Source organism: Scatophagus argus, chromosome 5 (genome assembly GCF_020382885.2).
Source record: "Scatophagus argus isolate fScaArg1 chromosome 5, fScaArg1.pri, whole genome shotgun sequence".
NCBI lineage: Eukaryota > Metazoa > Chordata > Actinopteri > Scatophagidae > Scatophagus > Scatophagus argus.
The window spans coordinates 15,434,298-15,451,437 of NC_058497.1; the positions used below are offsets into that span (position 1 = coordinate 15,434,298).

The 17,140-nt window shown below is 43.4% G+C and overlaps 1 protein-coding gene across 2 annotated transcripts in view; it reads left to right on the forward strand.

Moving 5' to 3' along the window:
• LOC124059277 (Down syndrome cell adhesion molecule-like protein 1 homolog) overlaps positions 1-17,140 on the forward strand; it is a 94,479-nt gene that overhangs the window by 52,412 nt on the left and 24,927 nt on the right. Inside the window, exons 4-10 of one of the 2 annotated variants that reach the window (XM_046389143.1) lie at positions 7,579-7,725; positions 7,961-8,239; positions 9,381-9,656; positions 10,724-11,023; positions 13,707-13,849; positions 14,564-14,693; positions 16,363-16,641. In XM_046389143.1, coding sequence (XP_046245099.1) covers positions 7,579-7,725; positions 7,961-8,239; positions 9,381-9,656; positions 10,724-11,023; positions 13,707-13,849; positions 14,564-14,693; positions 16,363-16,641 — 1,554 coding nt within the window. Of the gene's footprint in view, positions 1-7,578; positions 7,726-7,960; positions 8,240-9,380; positions 9,657-10,723; positions 11,024-13,706; positions 13,850-14,563; positions 14,694-16,362; positions 16,642-17,140 lie in introns of those variants that run through there. The other variant, XR_006843378.1, reaches the window with a different exon arrangement.

The window sequence follows — 17,140 nt, forward strand, 5'->3', positions numbered from 1 at the left end:
AATGGTGTTCATCAGCTGAGGCTGAGGGGAAAGTAGGGCTAGCAAGCCTGCATGAAGACAACAGGTAAAACAAATCACTGACTTGTTGTCCTCAAATTGGTTCCAGTGCGGTGATCACAATAAAACCTCACAATTTCACTCCACAAAAACAAATTTTAAAATAATAGATGGTAAAAGAATTATTCTGCCAAAATACAGTGGACGCTGTTTGTTCATCCTGGAATCTCACATGGACTCATCTTGAAGCATTCACATATACTGAAATAAGCATGAGCCGCAGAAGCCATTTTATGATCGTTTACAATGACAGTTCACAAACATTTTATATTCACTTGTTATGTCATGGCTATTTAAGAAACCTGACCTTACTCTGGCCCAATACGGTGTCACATTTGCTGATGCCAACACTACCGGATGACCGTTTTGGATGTCATGTGTGTCACTGACTGTGCTCTCTTGCTGTAGTTTCACTGATCCTCTTGTATGTTTGGCAGCTTATAAGTTTTCTCCAGCGTGTGGTTGCTTGTTTGTTAAGCCATCTGATAGACTATTATGCCCTTTTGTTATATGGTGCATCTGTCACACTGTGTTTACACCTCACGCACACATACATCCAACTTGTTTACCAGCGATGCTCTGTTACTGTGGTAGGGAGTTGACTGACTGCTGTAGGGCTGGGCAGTAGCACCGGGCCATATGCCACATTACTATTTTATCACTCTGCCACAGTATCCACTGTAGCTAACTTTACCCTCAGACATGCACGCACACACACACACACACCGTTTAATTGTGCCAGCCATTGTACCACAGACCTGTATGATGAGACTTTACACAAGAAGGTTCTCCTATTTTGGGCTACAGCAGTAGAGCTGTTCGTGGTGCTACCTCAGCCAGTATTGCTGAACGTTTGCAAATGTAGCTGTCCGTGGTGCTTATATACTGCAGACTCTGAACGTCTCTCCAAACTGCACTGATTCGAGCGTGGTTATATGTACTTGTTGAACTCTATTCATGTGCAGCAGCTCTAATAGTAACCATAATCTGTCATTTGAACATCCTGAGACAGCACAAATATTGTTTGTTCTGGCTTGCTGGTAGCTGGGAGATGCACCCCTTGCATGCTCTTACACTCTGACTGTATGTTGCATTTTAAGGACATTTAATTCTGTGTGTGAGTACATACAGATGAGTATGGAATCATCAGTTGTGCGTAACCTACGTGTTCTTCAGTAGATGCCAGCTGGCCTCAGTGAATAAAGGGCAGCTATGAAACAATGCCTCATCAGGACCTTTAACACCCAAGCCCAGGGGTTTTGGGGTATTTACAGAAAACGATTTCAGTGAGGTCTTATCTCCTTTCTCTCAGTCATCTGTCACAAAAGTAGTTTAGATTAATAACAGCAAAACTGCCTGAATTTACAGAAGAATTTCCTTGCCTTTGCCAGAGCTTTTAAGACACTGACAAAGCATGTGGTACAAACAGGCAAACATTAAACGCACTGCCTCTCATTCACTGTCCATGATTCTTAAACAACCTGAAACACACACACACACACACACACACACTTACACACCCTGAGTGCCTCCCACGCACTCAGATGTGGACTCACATGTAGGTCCACATCTTTCACAGCTGCTGCAGAATCTGGGACAACTTATGTGTGTGCAGGAGAGGGACAGGGCTTTTAAAATTAGCAATGTAATGATAAGGGGATAGATGGAGACATGATGGGAGAGAAGAGAAGCAGAAATGAGAAGTTGTATCAGGTGGGGGAGTATAAATAAGGAATGTGTAGGTGTACTCCACTGTCTGCTCATCTCTGTGGCATCCTGTAGAGAGGATGCACTGCTCGAAAACACACACACACACGTACTCACATTTTGTTGAGTGCACTCTACAAACATGAATTGTGAGACAGTGGGAGGAAGACTGTGCAGATCGTGAGACAGATTGTTAGTGTACAGTAATGTGTGAGCCTTTGCATGTGCTGGTCTACATTGTATCGAGCCTGTGGTCCATTTAGCCTTAAAATCTGAAAGACAAACCTTGACAATAATGTTCAACACAGTCTCTGGCGTCTGTTTTTGTTTTTTTTTTTTTGTTAAAAAGCACAGAGTGATAACCTAAAATGACACGGTGCACGAGCTCTTCTGTAGCCCATAGCCCAGGCCTATGAATCAATTACAGATCCATTCAGCAGTTTCTCTCCTCTGATCTCCGTTGCCATCATTTAAGTGGCTGATTCTGTTTTTACCTCTAATGAAGGGTACTCTGTCGCACACACACGCAAAAAACACACATGAAACGCACACTTGCACATGTCGCTGTGTGCCACCGCAGCGCCCCCTACCCAGCTGTTGTCACGTGAGTGCATGGGCCCTAGCAACAGCGAGCGAGACAGCGATCAGAAAAGAGAGATCCTGGCGAGAGCAGGGGAGAGAGGAATGGGTAAAGAGAGAGGGAGGGAGGGAGGGGAGCCGTAGAGCATTAATAAGTGATGAGTCCAACAGAATTGCTGTTAGTTAGCATTGCTGCAGCGCCGCCTTCATTTGCATGGCAGCACCAAGAACAAACCCCCTCTGCTTACGCCATTTCCTCTCTTGCTCTGTTTCTCTCCGGCATTATTTTTCTCCATGCTTCCACTTACTGTTTTATCTATTTTTGTCGCTTTCTTTTCTCTGTGGTCTAGCCAGCATCTCAAAATATGTATATCTTTTCTTAGTTACCTTCTTTATCTTGCTCTCTTGTCTGGACTGATCCTGTTCTCCTCCCGACGTCCCCGTTGGCAACTTTCCTACATTAACATTTTCTTTTCTCATTGTTTTCCTCTTTATGGTCTCTCATGTTGCTGTTCTTTTTGTTTGATGGTAATTTGTTGAAAATGGCAGCCGCATACTGTAGTGAGATATATTTAGCTGTTGCCTTTCCTACATCCCTTCATCTTCTGCCTCCATCTTTACCTCCTCTTCCACCCCCTCTCTCCCCCAACCCCCCCCAAATCCACTCACCCCACCCACTCACCTACCTGGAAGAGGGGTGTCCTCTCTCTGGGGGAACTTGCAAGTGATGCTCCAGGGTTCCCTTATCCTTTTTTTTCCCCAATGTGTGTCTCTCTCCCTTCCTGTCTCTCTGTCTCATTATTTGCATGTATGTGTCTGTCTGTGGAATTTCTGGCATACATGCACACACACACACACACACAGATCAAGCAGCAGCAGCAGCAGCAGCTTCACTCTGCACTTGGATTGACTTCCTGCCTCAGGCTGATCAGCTGAACTGATTCCATTACTTACAGACCCCCCTGAAAGAGAAGGAAGAGGAGTACAAACTAGAAGGAGAAAAGACAGGGATAGAAAGAGGTAGAGGGCAGAGGGGAGATTGGAGGAAGAGAGGTCGGGAGTGGAGAATAGAAAGAAGAAAGGACGTTAAAGAAGGGGAGGAAAAGGGTGGGGACTTAAGGAGGAAGTGAGGGGATTTTGTGCCTCCCCTGGGTGTGGGATAGACCTCAAAAAAATCTCTTCCTGCCTCCCACAGCAAAAAAAAAAAAAAAAAAAAAAAAAGGTAGACATAGAAGCACATACATACGTACACACACTCAACAAACTCCTGGAGGCGTAGGCAGACTAGACGAGAATTGATCTCCTCTCCCACAAGGAGAGGCTTGCAAGGGGAGAAGCAGAGATAGAGAAAGACGTAGAGGAATTGTTTTTACCCATGTGTGGCTCTCAGGCCTGCAGGCCCCTCATCCCTCTCGCTCTCACTCCCTCCTCTGTCACTCCCAACGGCATGTTTCTCTTTATCTCCCTATCTCTCCCTCCATCAATCTCCATCTGCCGTCCTTCCTCCCTGTGGGGTCAGCCCCTTCCTCTCCTCTGCTGCCTCCCTCCATCGCTGCCTGCGCCCTCTCTGCTGTTTTAGGTGTGTCACATCTTTGCAGACGGCAGGAAAGCAGGCGGTGACTAGATATTAGATATCAGGTGGAAAAGAGCAGCGGTGACTACAGGGAGTGAGAGGAAGTGAAGAGTAGTAGGCTGAACTCAGAGGGGTCAAGGGAAGACGGAGAACAGAATGATTTTATTGAAGAATATTTCTCTTCATATGCTGCTTTCATTAAGCTCTCTATTCCTGAAATGGTGACCATTTGACCCAGCAGTTTTTTCTTGGTCTTTACTTCCTAGATATACATTATCCGCACCACCCTTATATTGTTTGTTTCATGGCAATTTAAACTACTAAGCTCTGCATTTAAATTGCACTGTTTAAGTTCTAGTACACATTTTATGTTTGTTTTTTTTATATTCAGATTAAAATCTTTTCTTGTTTGTTTACTTTTGGCGAATGGTCTTGTGATTTTTAACACACAGCAAATGTACGTATATTAAAAGACAGATGGAAATCGTAACAAAGGGACATTGTATGCATTAGTATTGCCAAAAATGTATTAATAGTCTAAAATGTAAAAATGATTGATCTAATTGAACTCTCTGACTCTTACTTCCATTTGGGATGAACAAGTGCTGATGTAACAGTACTACACTTCCCGTCACGTTTTGTAAGTTGCAAAACAAGAAATTTGAGGATGGATTGATTACTCAGAAAAAAATAAGTATCTGCAGAGTAATTGATCAAGGAAGTGACAATAAATGTAAGTTAAGATAAAGAGGAATCGTGTTATTTTTTACATTTTTTTTTACAGCCAGTGTTGACAAGCTCCTTTTCATTAAAACCCTGTGCTCCACTTTCTTTTTTCTCCATTCTTAACCATCTCTGAATTTCTTACTCTACCCCCTCCTGCCCTCCACCCCTTTCTGGTCTGTCTTCCTCTCTACAGGCATGTTGTGACAGGGTGTAGCAGTGTGTTATACAGGGTTCTACTCACCAAGTGCATATTATCCTGTAAGGCTTAATACCCAGGTTGGAACAAAAGGGCAGGCTTGGAAATTACAGCTTATGTCTCTTAGTACTCAGCACAACAGTCTGACTCACATGAAAACACATGTGTGCACACAGGCAGCTTACACATTTATGTGTCTGTGTATATATAATGAAATCTTTAGTAAATTAGTTCTTAGGCATTGGGAACTGTGATGGCCATTTTTCAGGATTTCCTGACTTTTCATACCCTAATTAAATAATCAGCTGATAATGAATGAAAACTGGGACATGAACACGAATGCAGCAGTGATAATCAGAAAACTCCATATATGAAACATGGACAGGAACCGTTTTACAGCACAATAACTATTGTTACTTTTCACTCTTGAGGTTATTTTTTTTTGACTAATACATACTTTTCTTTACATAAGCTTTTGAACTCAGAAGTTTTTCTTGTAGTGGAATATTTTCATGGTGCGGTATTAGTACCTTGACTTGTGAATACTTCTTTCACAGCTGGAAATAATGCCCATTTTGTTTAGTCAGTCAAAACTTACCACCTTTGACAGAAGGTCAGAGCGCATGTGTGCGTGTGCATGTGTGTGTGCGCATGTGTGTGTGCATGACAGGGAGTGAGGCTAGTCCTCAATATTAATATCTATATTAGATATCTATATTAATAAATATCCTTTGGATTGAATTGTGTGGGTATAAAATGCATCGATTGTCATTGCTAACACTGTGACAGGAGACACACACACACACACACACACACACACACACACTAGCATGGTTATTGATGCTAAACCTACACATTTGCAAGTCTACACAAGTTCTCTGATACTTACACTTCCAGAAAAAAAAACAGATACATGCCCACACACTCATTGTAATAAGTAAATTTTGTTCAAGAAAATGTACCGAGAGAACCGAGAAAATCAGATTATTAACTTCTGGTACTGACTCCAAAGTGAGTTAGGAACAAAATGTAAACTAACCAATGCTGACTCATCTTTTCATCACCAACAAACACATCCAGCCACTGAGACCAGTTTTCAGAACAAAGTTGCTGTGCTGTGACCAGGTGCTGACCTACACTGTTGCTTGGAGCTGTGTTTGAGTGTGTGAGAGAGTGTGTGTGTGTGTGGCACATATTTCAGGTATTCAACTATTCAGTGCACATGTGTTTTACTCAAGTTCTCTCTTGTCAACACTGCAAAGAGACACTGAAACATCATGTAGAGCAAACAACTACAGCAAACAACAGCCAGCATGTTCTCTCTCTCTCTCTCTCACACACACACACACACACACACACACACACACACACAGCAACAGCATTCATATAACCAAACAATCTGCAATATACTACAATCTCTGAAGTGCGCACTATCTAAAATATCCCTTTGGGGCGAACAGAATACAAAAAGATTCAGAGAAGCGGAAAAAATCAAACACTGAAATACACTCTCCTCGTCTCTTTGCCCTTCCATCTCTCTCCTCTTCCTCTTCTCTTTCACACACACACATACTGTCTCTATTGACATGATGATAAATCAGAGGAAGACCAAGCAGTCCCTGACATGAAATGAAAATGACGCTAATCTGCTGTTGCCATAACATACAGGCGTATCAATTATTAACACCTACAATAACCGTCCTCCTCGCTCTCATCTCTTTCTCTCCTCATCTGTCTTTCTCTATTGTGTATATCTCACTAGATGGATGGGATGGATTATGTTAAAAGCTCCCGTGTGTTCACCTAAGTGCTGTATTTGGACTTTTGAAGACATGTATCTTCTAGTCCTGCTTCCTGTTTCCTCTGAAATCAGTTATTTCTCAGGGAAATGTTTGCAAAAATAAGCAAAAAGCAGCATATATCTCACATGACCAGTTGCAAAAATGGTAATGGAAAATAATGAAGACAGTGAATACAGAAGATCTTATGTTTCCAGAGTGGTTATATGTCAACTTTTAGAATAGTAAATAAAAGTTGAAAACGGGCAAGCATCTACTATCTGTGTAGAATTGTGTATTTATAAGAAGAATTGGGAAGCACAGGTTGTGAGGTATTTTCCAGCATGTGGACAAAGCATTGCATGCAATGTTATTTTTTTCTGTGCTTGATGAAAAAGAAAAAGATATTGTAAGTTAAACCATGTCATTTTTGTTAAATTGTGGCCACAAATGGGAATTATACAACATAAATTGGGACATGTGTGCAGGACTTGTTTTGCTTTCATATTGAAACCACTGAAATATTGTAGATGATAAAGTCAGTGAACTGTTCAAGTAACAGTAATGAAATCTGAAGACTGATAACATTAGCCTCTGTAAGCTATACAATGGATGTGATATTGTTTAGCAGTAGAAAAGACCAGAATGTAAGCATAGCCCCATGGTGGCCAGTATGAAATTTAATTAAAAACCAAATTACCAAAATCACAATCCCCTAAACATGGTTAGTGGCAGGAATGTGTGATTAGACAACCTTGGGTCCTTAGCAGAGCAAACGAGGCTCAAAACTGAGACTCTGAAACGGGCGAGAACCCCGCCCGATGCAAATACATCGGCACTGACACAATGCTCTACATTGAAACGATACGTCTTTGTGATGATGGCTTTTTTCTTACCCAAACAGCTGACTGACACATCCTTCACTTTTCTTCTACCTGCTCCCTCTCTGCTTTCCTCCACAGGTAACCGTTTCTTCCTGACCTCATTTGGCGCTCTGTATATCTCAGAAGTGCAGAAGGAAGATGCTCTGTCCACCTACCGCTGCATAACAAAGCACAAGTACAGTGGAGAGACTCGCCAGAGCAATGGAGCCAGGCTCTCTGTTATGGGTAGGCAACAAGTTACCATTTCTTCTCATAGGCCAATCGGAGCATGAATATATGAGCAGTGGCTTGTCTTTTACGGTTACTTTCATCAATGCAAGACAAAGATAAGATGGTTTATATCACTGTGTGCAGTAAATATCAAGCTGTAGCCAGGAGTGCTAAACAAAACGTGTCTACCAGCACCTCTAAAACTCACTATAACTAAATGGTTGATTTCTGTGATGTGCTTCACCAACAGACCCTACGGAGTCCACCCCGTCAGTGCTGGACAGTTTCCAGTCCGGTGAGGTGCAAGTGGGGCACAGTGTGGAGCTGCCCTGCATCGCATCCGGATATCCCAACCCCACCATCCGATGGCTAAAGGACGGTCGGCCATTACCTTCAGACTCCCGCTGGACGCGGCGCATCACCGGCCTCACCATTTCCGACTTGAGGCTCGAGGACAGTGGCAACTACATCTGTGAGGTCACCAACAGCTTTGGCTCCAAAGAGGTGACAGGTCACCTCAATGTCATAGGTAGGTAAAAGAACTGAAGAGAATATAGTAGAGCAGTAAAATAGCACCTTTTCAAGTCCCATGACCACCCCTCTCTGCACACAGTAAAGCAGCACTGATCACTTTACCTCCCCTGACTTCTGCTGTTCTACGCTGACAGCTACAGATGGGCCTAAAGAGTGAGATGGAAAGAGGTAATGAATCTGATGTCAGGTCATGGACAGGCGTGATGGAGACATCATTTAAGCTCTGTTGGCTTTGCCCTGGCCCTGTGCCTACTACACACCCCCACTCCAACCCACCCTCGTCTGGGTCGAGCATGAGCTTGATCTCCAAGGACGACTTGTTTGCCCCGCTGTGCTCTCAAACCTCAGCGAGGCGTCGCAGCGGCTGCAGAGCAGAACATCGGTCGCGCAAGGAAAGGCGGAAAGAATCTCATAATGTTATGTGTGTGAATGACAGACAGTGATGAAGTGGTGTGGACAGAGGAGACGGGAAGAGAATCGGAGGGGAAGTGGAGGAGAGGGAATTGGAGTGTGGTTGGGGAAAGGGTGAAGTTAGTGGACACTGGGCAGACTGGCCACAGGGCACATCACTGCAGAAGACACAAACCTCCTATGACAGGGCATAGAAGGTGGTATGCACACACACAAACACACACGCATTTTGATACACACTTACAGTACATGCACTTATTGCCAGTGAAGAAAGTCTTACACATGCACACTCACTGTCGCTCCCTCACACACACACACAGCAGCCTCCAGCACTTAACACCAGCTGCTTTATTGCTCACTGACATTTTCTCCCCTTTCGGTATTTCTGTCTCGGTTTTCCTTGCCGCTTAACACACATACACACACACGCAAAAGAAATTGCAGAAATCTCAGCACATAACAAATACACGTCATACCACAGCAAAATATGATTTGTATTGTGTGGCCAGCATGGTGTAGCTCAATTCAAACTGTTATCATTCAGCAATACAAGATATGAGACAAGCCTGCCTACACACCACGTTCTGTACCTTCAATATCAAGGTTGTAACTTGTGAATGAGAAGGTACGACTGACATTTCAAAAGGCATTTGCTTCTATCTACTTTCTTCTCTTTGTTTTTTTTTTTTTTTAACTTTGGCTCAACCTGGTCCTTCTATCTCCAGAGCCACTGCGGGTCACTTTGTCTCCCAAGAACCTGAAGACGGGGATCAGCAGCACGGTCATCCTGTCCTGTGCCGTCCAGGGTTCCCCCCACTTTATCGTGTCCTGGTACCGTAACACAGAACCTGTGCTGCCTGATCAACACTTTTCCATCCAGGGGGCTCATAATGAGACGTTGTTCATTTCCGCTGCACAAAAGAGGCACTCGGGAGCTTACCAGTGCTTTGCCACGCGCAAGGGCCAAACTGCACAGGACTTTTCCATCATACTGCTGGAAGGTGAGGACTGACAGGGATTTACCATGTTGGTGTACAACCATGAATGTTAGAATGATCAGGGTTTTTTTTTTATTTTTGTACTTAATGACACAATAATCAGACAACACACTGATTTAAGTTACTGAGTTACTGGGTGTTTGTCTGTATTTCTACAAAATGCCACAGAGAGGATTTTAATGGGGCAGTGGACTTCCATTAATTTGCTGAGTAAAATGTGTTAAATTCATATGAAACAGACCCAGTGAAAATTAGATCCATTTTGATCTATGAGTATACTCATACACACTTATCACTTACACTAAATCCTATATGCACACATATACACTATATAAACAAAAGTATCCAGACACACCTCTTTATGGGGCTGTTTTTCAGGAGTTGGGCTCGGCCCCTTACTTCCAGTGAAGGGACATCTTAATGCTTCAGATGGGACATTTTGGACAATGCTATGCTTCTTTGTGGCAACAGTTTGGGAAGGTCCTGTGCCCCAGTGCACAAAGCAAAGTCCATAAAGACATGGTTGAATGAGTTTGGTGTGGAAAAACTTGACTGGCCCACATGGAACCCTGACCTCAACCCCATCCAACACCTTTAGGATGAACTGGGGCAGAGACTGAGTCAGGCCTTTTCGTCTAACATCAGTGCCTGACCTCACAAATGCTCTGCTGCGTGAATGGGCAAAAATTTCCCGAAACAAAATGTTGTGGAAAGCCTTCCCAGAAGAGTGGAAGCTGTTAGAGCTGTAAATCTGTCTGTGTATTTAGAATGTGATGTCATTAACTCAAGCTCCTGTTGGTGTACAGCTCATGCATCCCACTTCTTTGGTCTACATAGTGTATCTTCACATGGTTATGATTATTCTAGTACACAGAAAGGCTGTTAGGTTACAGATTCATTCTTGTTACTGATATGAAATGTTACTTTTCCATTTGGTTCATTACAGTGAAAAAAAATGGGTTCATATGCTTCCACTTTATCTCATTTTAATCCATCTTGCCACCATATTGCTGCATGGAAGCCAGTGTAACTCTTACATCTCACATCTTTGTCATGTGATTGTTTCTCAGATGGTACACCCCGTATCGTTGCCTCCTTCAGCGAGAGGGTCGTGGTCCCGGGTGAACCGTTTTCCTTGATGTGTGCCGCCAAAGGAGCACCTCCTCCCACCATCACCTGGACCCTGGATGACGAGCCTGTGGCCCGGGACCTGTCTCGTGTCAGAGCCAGCCAGTACACGCTATCCGACGGCAGCACCGTGAGCCACGTCAACGTCAGCAGCCCGCAGATTCGCGATGGAGGAGTGTATCGGTGCGCCGCACGAAACTCGGCTGGTAGTGCCGAGTACCAAGCGCGCATAAACGTAAGAGGTGCCTGTCTACTTTTCAATATCAGTCATACAGAGGCTTCTCATAGCCTGATCCCTACCCCTACCCTGACCCATATCCTATCCTGTACTCTTCTATATCTCTACCTCTATCTCTGTGTGTGTGTGTTTTGCTGTCTCATGTGCTGCATATATTTTTACCTTTTCCCTTATTTTTTTTGTTCTGTCTGTCAATCTTTACAACTATATGTTAATTATTTGCGACAGTCTGTTTTGTTCCTCCAGCAGCCCATTCTGTCTTTCTTTCAGTCTGTCTCCTCAAGCTCACTGTTCTGTTGTCTCGTTTGACTGTAGCTCTGCACATGTGGACGCACGCAAATGCAAAACAAAAACAGCCGCATACGCACACATATACGCGGTTGCAGGCAGGAAAAAAAAAGTTAAAATAGAGAAATTGTGGTGTAACATATGGAGCGAAAGAGTGGCTTAAGGAGAAGAGGAGAGGAAGAAACTTTAGGAGGGAAAGAAACAGATGGCAAGAGACGGAGGGAAGAGAGAGAATGGATGAAATGAGAGAAGGGGAATGACGAGGAGTGTCTGTCGAGGGAGTGATGGTGAACTCTGGTGACAGGACTGGTGATGTCATTGTCGTCGGAGACAACAAGAATGAGGTGTGACACCGATGGATGGTCTCTCTCTCTCTCTCTCTCTCTCTCTCTCTCTCTCTCTCTCTCTCTCTCTGTCCTTTTGTGAGATGTGTAGTTGTGACATGTGAGTCTGCTCTAAGAAGACATGCCAGAATGATCATTGGAGTGAGAATTAGCACCATTGCCAGAGAGCCCGACATGCAGCACAAACTGACACAAATACAGCCAGTGCACACACACACACACACACACACACACACACACACACTCTCATAACAACATGAAAAAGGAGTAACACACTCGTGCTTATGCTTATCCACTCACTGAAATGTGATACACTCAACTTATCCCATTCAGTGAGGGGCTGACAGCAAAGATACTGAGTCACACAGACATAGTTGAACACACACACACACACACACACACACACACACGTGTGTAAACTGTAAGTCTGTTTTTGCGTTTTGCCATGCGTATGTGTGTGTCTGCGCGATGGTGCTACTGAATAATACATCTTTCACTCGTCAGAACTTCAAAGCTCAGCACACACTGAGAACGGGTGGAGAGCAAAAGGGAGAGAGAGGGAGAGAGGGAGCAGAAGGCGTTGGAAGCAGGGAAGGAGAGACAAAAACAAAGATAGAAGAAGAACAATGGTGAAAAGGTCAGAGAAGAAGTGACGGGTGATTGGGTGATAGCTCCCAGTGTCTCCCAGTAATAGTAAACATATTTTGTGTCCGTCTGTCTTTCTGTCTGTCTGTAGGCTGTCCCACAGTCCTTAGTCTTTTGGCAATGGTATATGACCAACATATTGAGGAAGCCAGGCTTTAATTTTTGTTATATTTTTCTATTTTTTTCACATTCATTTTGTTCCGGTTAGTTTACAAATTAGATTTTGCGGTCACTATTGCTCAGTCTCACTGCCACTCAATATACCATAGTCCATTTAGCATGACCTTCATCGTGTTCTCTGCTTAAATGACTGCATGTTCATTAGTTACAACACAAAGAAAAAAACAATGCATTTGTTTACACTTCGCAGCCATGGAAACGCACAGAACTTTGTCCATGTCCCACAGGGAATATAAAGTGCATTGCACCCATATGGCCGCAAGCGATCCTTGATTAGGCTGTTATATGAGTTGCCGATGAGTTCTGCATTGGTGGGGCTGCATCAAAGCCTGCAGATCCTGCAGCACCCAACACAAATATGGCAGGTGGAGGGCACATTTACCGTAAAACAATGGGGAGCGGCTCATCAGCTTAACTGAAAAACTAATATACGAAGATACAGTATGATACTGCGTTATTATTGGGCTTACCCATCCATGTAAATGCACTACCTTCCAGTAAGCTGAAAGCCTCTAAATGAAGATAAGTGTCAGTTTAATTTTTCTTATCTGTGTCACCCACTCGCTTTCCCTCTCTCTCTCTGTTACTCTATTAAATGTTGGTTTGTTTAAATGTCAGTAATATCACATGAAATTGCCTTTGGTAGCGCAGTCTGACCTGTAAACAGTAATGCTGTTGTTACAGCTGGCATTATTGTATTACTGTTAGGTTTGTGTTTGTTGCTGGGGGAACCAATGTGAAGAATCAGAGAAAAAGGGGCATGAGCCACAAGATTTTCACCCACTTTTTTGTTTCCCTTAACTTAACTGGATGAGACTTATTTTTAGTTAACTTATTATAAAGGTAGCTTAATAAACTTAATGAGCTGAGTAACTGTATTTCTCTAGACTTTCTTCATAATTTTAAGCAGAAAACAGTTGTGGGTGGGTGGGCAGGAGTGGGATTGCACATCAGGGCACTGATGGTCAGAAATTGTGTGAGTGTGCAGGTGCTTATCCAGAAAAACTTCACAACTGATGCTGCTTCAAACTTTAAAGCAAGGCAATTCTAACCTCTCTCTCTCTCTCTCTCTCTTCCTTTCCCTTTCTTTCCTCCAAACTCCCTTCCCTATCACCCCTCCCGTTTATTCCTAAAATTCCACAACCTGCTTCTGACGCCATCAACTGATGATCTTCCTCTCTTTTCTTCCTCTCTTTCCTTTCTCTCCATCTCTGTCTGTCTGCCCACCAGGTCCTCCGAGAATTCGGCCCATGAAGAACATCACGGCAGTGGCTGGAAGAAACACGTTCATAAACTGCCGTGTGATTGGGTACCCTTATTACTCAATCAACTGGTACAAGGAGGGGCTTCTGCTGCCTGACAACCATCGCCAGGTGGAGTTTTGCTTCCTGCATTTCTGTTCAAAGACAATAAATATATATATATACCCGACAGCACAACAAGAATATATAATATTTGGATGCAAAAATCCTATCTTAAACATGTACTGTATACCCTGTATATCGAGTATTGTTTTAAGGTTTATACAGTACCTTTTGGTATAGTTTTGTGTTCACATATTATATAAAGGTGACAACTTAGACGTACTTATTGTCTGGTGTTAGACTGTTTGCTAAAAGACCTGTAACCCATAGCAGGGTGATTGTTTTGTGCCTCAGAGTGATTTTGTGTTTCTTGAAACATTTCTTGTGTGATAAATTCACATAAAATAAGCTATGAGGCATTTCTGCTCCCACATCTGTGTCACAGAGGCTCAAGTAATCACTTGACAACGAAACGGACTTCCACTGTGAGATAAAGGGTTTCCATAGCCCCCGTGAGGCTCTTTTTATTTTATTGTAGCCTGTAATGCATTGCTTTTTGTTTTTTGATTTATTAGTCTAGCAACAGAAGATTTCTACTGCATTGAAGCTTAAAACCCCAAAAAGAAACAAATGAAAGTACAAAGCACATATTGGGGACCTCTTTTTGCATCGTTGTCAGCCATGTTTTGATGTTGTCTTTGTCTCATTTAAATTCACACCTTTGTATGTGATTAAGGAGACCAAGCATGTACCGTCTCTAAATGTAACACTGCTGATGTCCAGGTGGTGTATGAGAACGGGACTCTGAAGCTCAGCGATGTTCAGAAGGGGATGGACGAGGGGGCCTACGTCTGCAGCGTGCTCATCCAACCGCAGCTGTTCATCACGCAGACCGTCTACGTCACAGTCAAAGGTTAGTCACAGTGATAAGTTTGTGGGAGAGTTTCACAGGTTTTTACTCGCTGCAAGGATGAGCATTCGTATCTAAAGTCGTGCACAGTACAGCAGGATGTATTGTATATTCTTATTTGTTGTGTAAATTACATACTGAAGGTAAAATCCTTCATGCATTTGTCATTTCTATGAGTCTAGCTTTTACTTGTGTTAACTTGGAAAAAAATTCTGAATGTAAAAGTGGGTGATTGTAAGAGGGATGGAGCATTAGTAAGCAGCAGTTTCTAGCAGGAGGATGTGAGTGAAACAGAGGGAGAGGGAAGAAGAAAGCTGTATGCATTGCCTCTAATAACCCCTGATTAAGGGGCGGAGTGGCCTAGTGCGCTCTCTCAAACACTCAGCAATTACATAGAGCATGAGTGCTATTGTGTAAGATTTGTGTGTGTGTGCATGTCATACGCATGCATATGTGTGTGTGTGTGAATGAAACAGTGTGTGTGTGTGTGTGTGTGCTGTATATGTTCTGCATGTCACCTTGTATATTATTTCGCTCTGCTCTTGGCGGCGATAGCATGACATGTTTGTTTTAGGAAGTTGTCGAGTGTGAGTGTGGGTTATGTGTGTTTCGACTTGACATTAGCAGATGTGTAAAACTTGTGTTGGTCTTCGTAGTGTTTACGTGCACGTGTGTGTGTGTGTATGTGTATGTGCATTTGCTGCGCGTGGGTGTAGGTATGTGCTTGTGTGAATGTGTGCTCGTCATGTCTCTGATTTAATTAGATGAATTTTAACGAGGCCCAGATTAAATCCCCCAGATGTCTCAGCTGTAACTCCCCCCCCCCCACAACCACCACCCTCCCCTCCCCCACTTCCAAACCACCGCCATCACCTCCGCTGCTCTCCATAGCAACACCCTCTAATTAGAGCCGCTATTATGGGCTGGCTTCAGCAGAGCAGGGTGGGGTGGAGTGAAGGGGTTGGTGGGGGGCACAAGCGGCTGTAGAGTGGGCTACTAGGCCAGGCTGTGTGGGTGTGGGGACTTTGAGGGTCCTGGCTTAGATGACAGGCTGAAGAAGTCAGACAGACAGGTTCCAGACAGACAACTTTACAAATCAGTACATCAGGTAAAAATACCAGATTCTGAACCAGTCTCACTCTGTCCATTTGTCTCCTTCCTCTTTCTCACCCCACCTCTTCTGCCTTTGCATTACTCTCTTTCTCACCCCGTGTCCTCTCAACGCCCCCAAATTGTCAAATCTATGTGTCTACCCTTATTCTCCCTGTCTTCACATCTGACTTTCTCTCTTTTCTTTATCCTTCACTTATTCATATATGCCTCAAATCTCTCATCACCTCTCACTCACCCCGCTCATTTATACAACCCTCTAACTGTTTTCATTCATCTTTTTTTTCTCTGTTTCTATTCCCTCTTTGCCTTCTTCTGCCTTCTCTCTATCTAACCTTTATTTCACCCTGTTGCCTGTCCTTGCCTTTTTTTTCCCTCTCTCCTGCTCTCAATATTTCCTCGACTTGATCTGCCTTTTCTTTTTTTTTTTATCTCATTTCACTTTTTCAATTACTTTATCTCTACTGCATTTCTGTTTTCTCTCCGTGGCTCTCTGCTACAATCTTACACTCTTCACCTCTTTTGCTCACTCTTTCATCCTCCCTTTCTATGCCTCTCTCAGTTCCTCCGCTGATCCAGCCATTTGACTTTCCGCCGACTTCCATCGGTAAATTGATGTACATCGCCTGCGTGGTGTCATCGGGAGACATGCCCATACGCATCACGTGGCGCAAGGACGGGCAGGAGATCGTGCCCTCCTCGGGCATCACCATCGACACAAAGGAGTTCATGAGCTCCCTCCAGATATCCAAGGTGTCGCTCAAACACAATGGCAACTACACCTGCATCGCCAGCAATGATGCTGCCACTGTCAGCACAGAAAGGCAGCTCACAGTTACAGGTAAGGAAGGAGGCGGCCAGAGAAGATAGAGAATATGAGAGTGAAACGTAGAAACGATCAATGGGGGTTATTTTGCAAGAACACTGCAGTGGTTTAGTGCATTTAAATAAAGTTGAGCAACTTGAAAGATTTAATGGCGTATTGACCACCTGGTATTGTGACCTGTAGTCCTTGTTATGGGTTGTATTCTAAAAAAACCAAAAAGCATTCAGAAGCATCTTTCATTAGATGCTTGTTGGCGGACAAAAACCCAAATATTTCAAACTCCACAACCTCCATCATGTAACACAAGCTTTCTGTTTAGCTCAGTGATGGAATACTTTTTCTCAGGCTTGTCAAAATTTATGACCAAGGTGACAGTACGACTGGATTACTTGAGAATTTCAGTTATATTGTACCTTATACTTCTCATCCACTACCTTTTACTCAATTACATTTATTTTCCTTAACTGTAGTTAACAGTCAGATTGCAGATGAAGAAAAAACACTAAGAAATGTT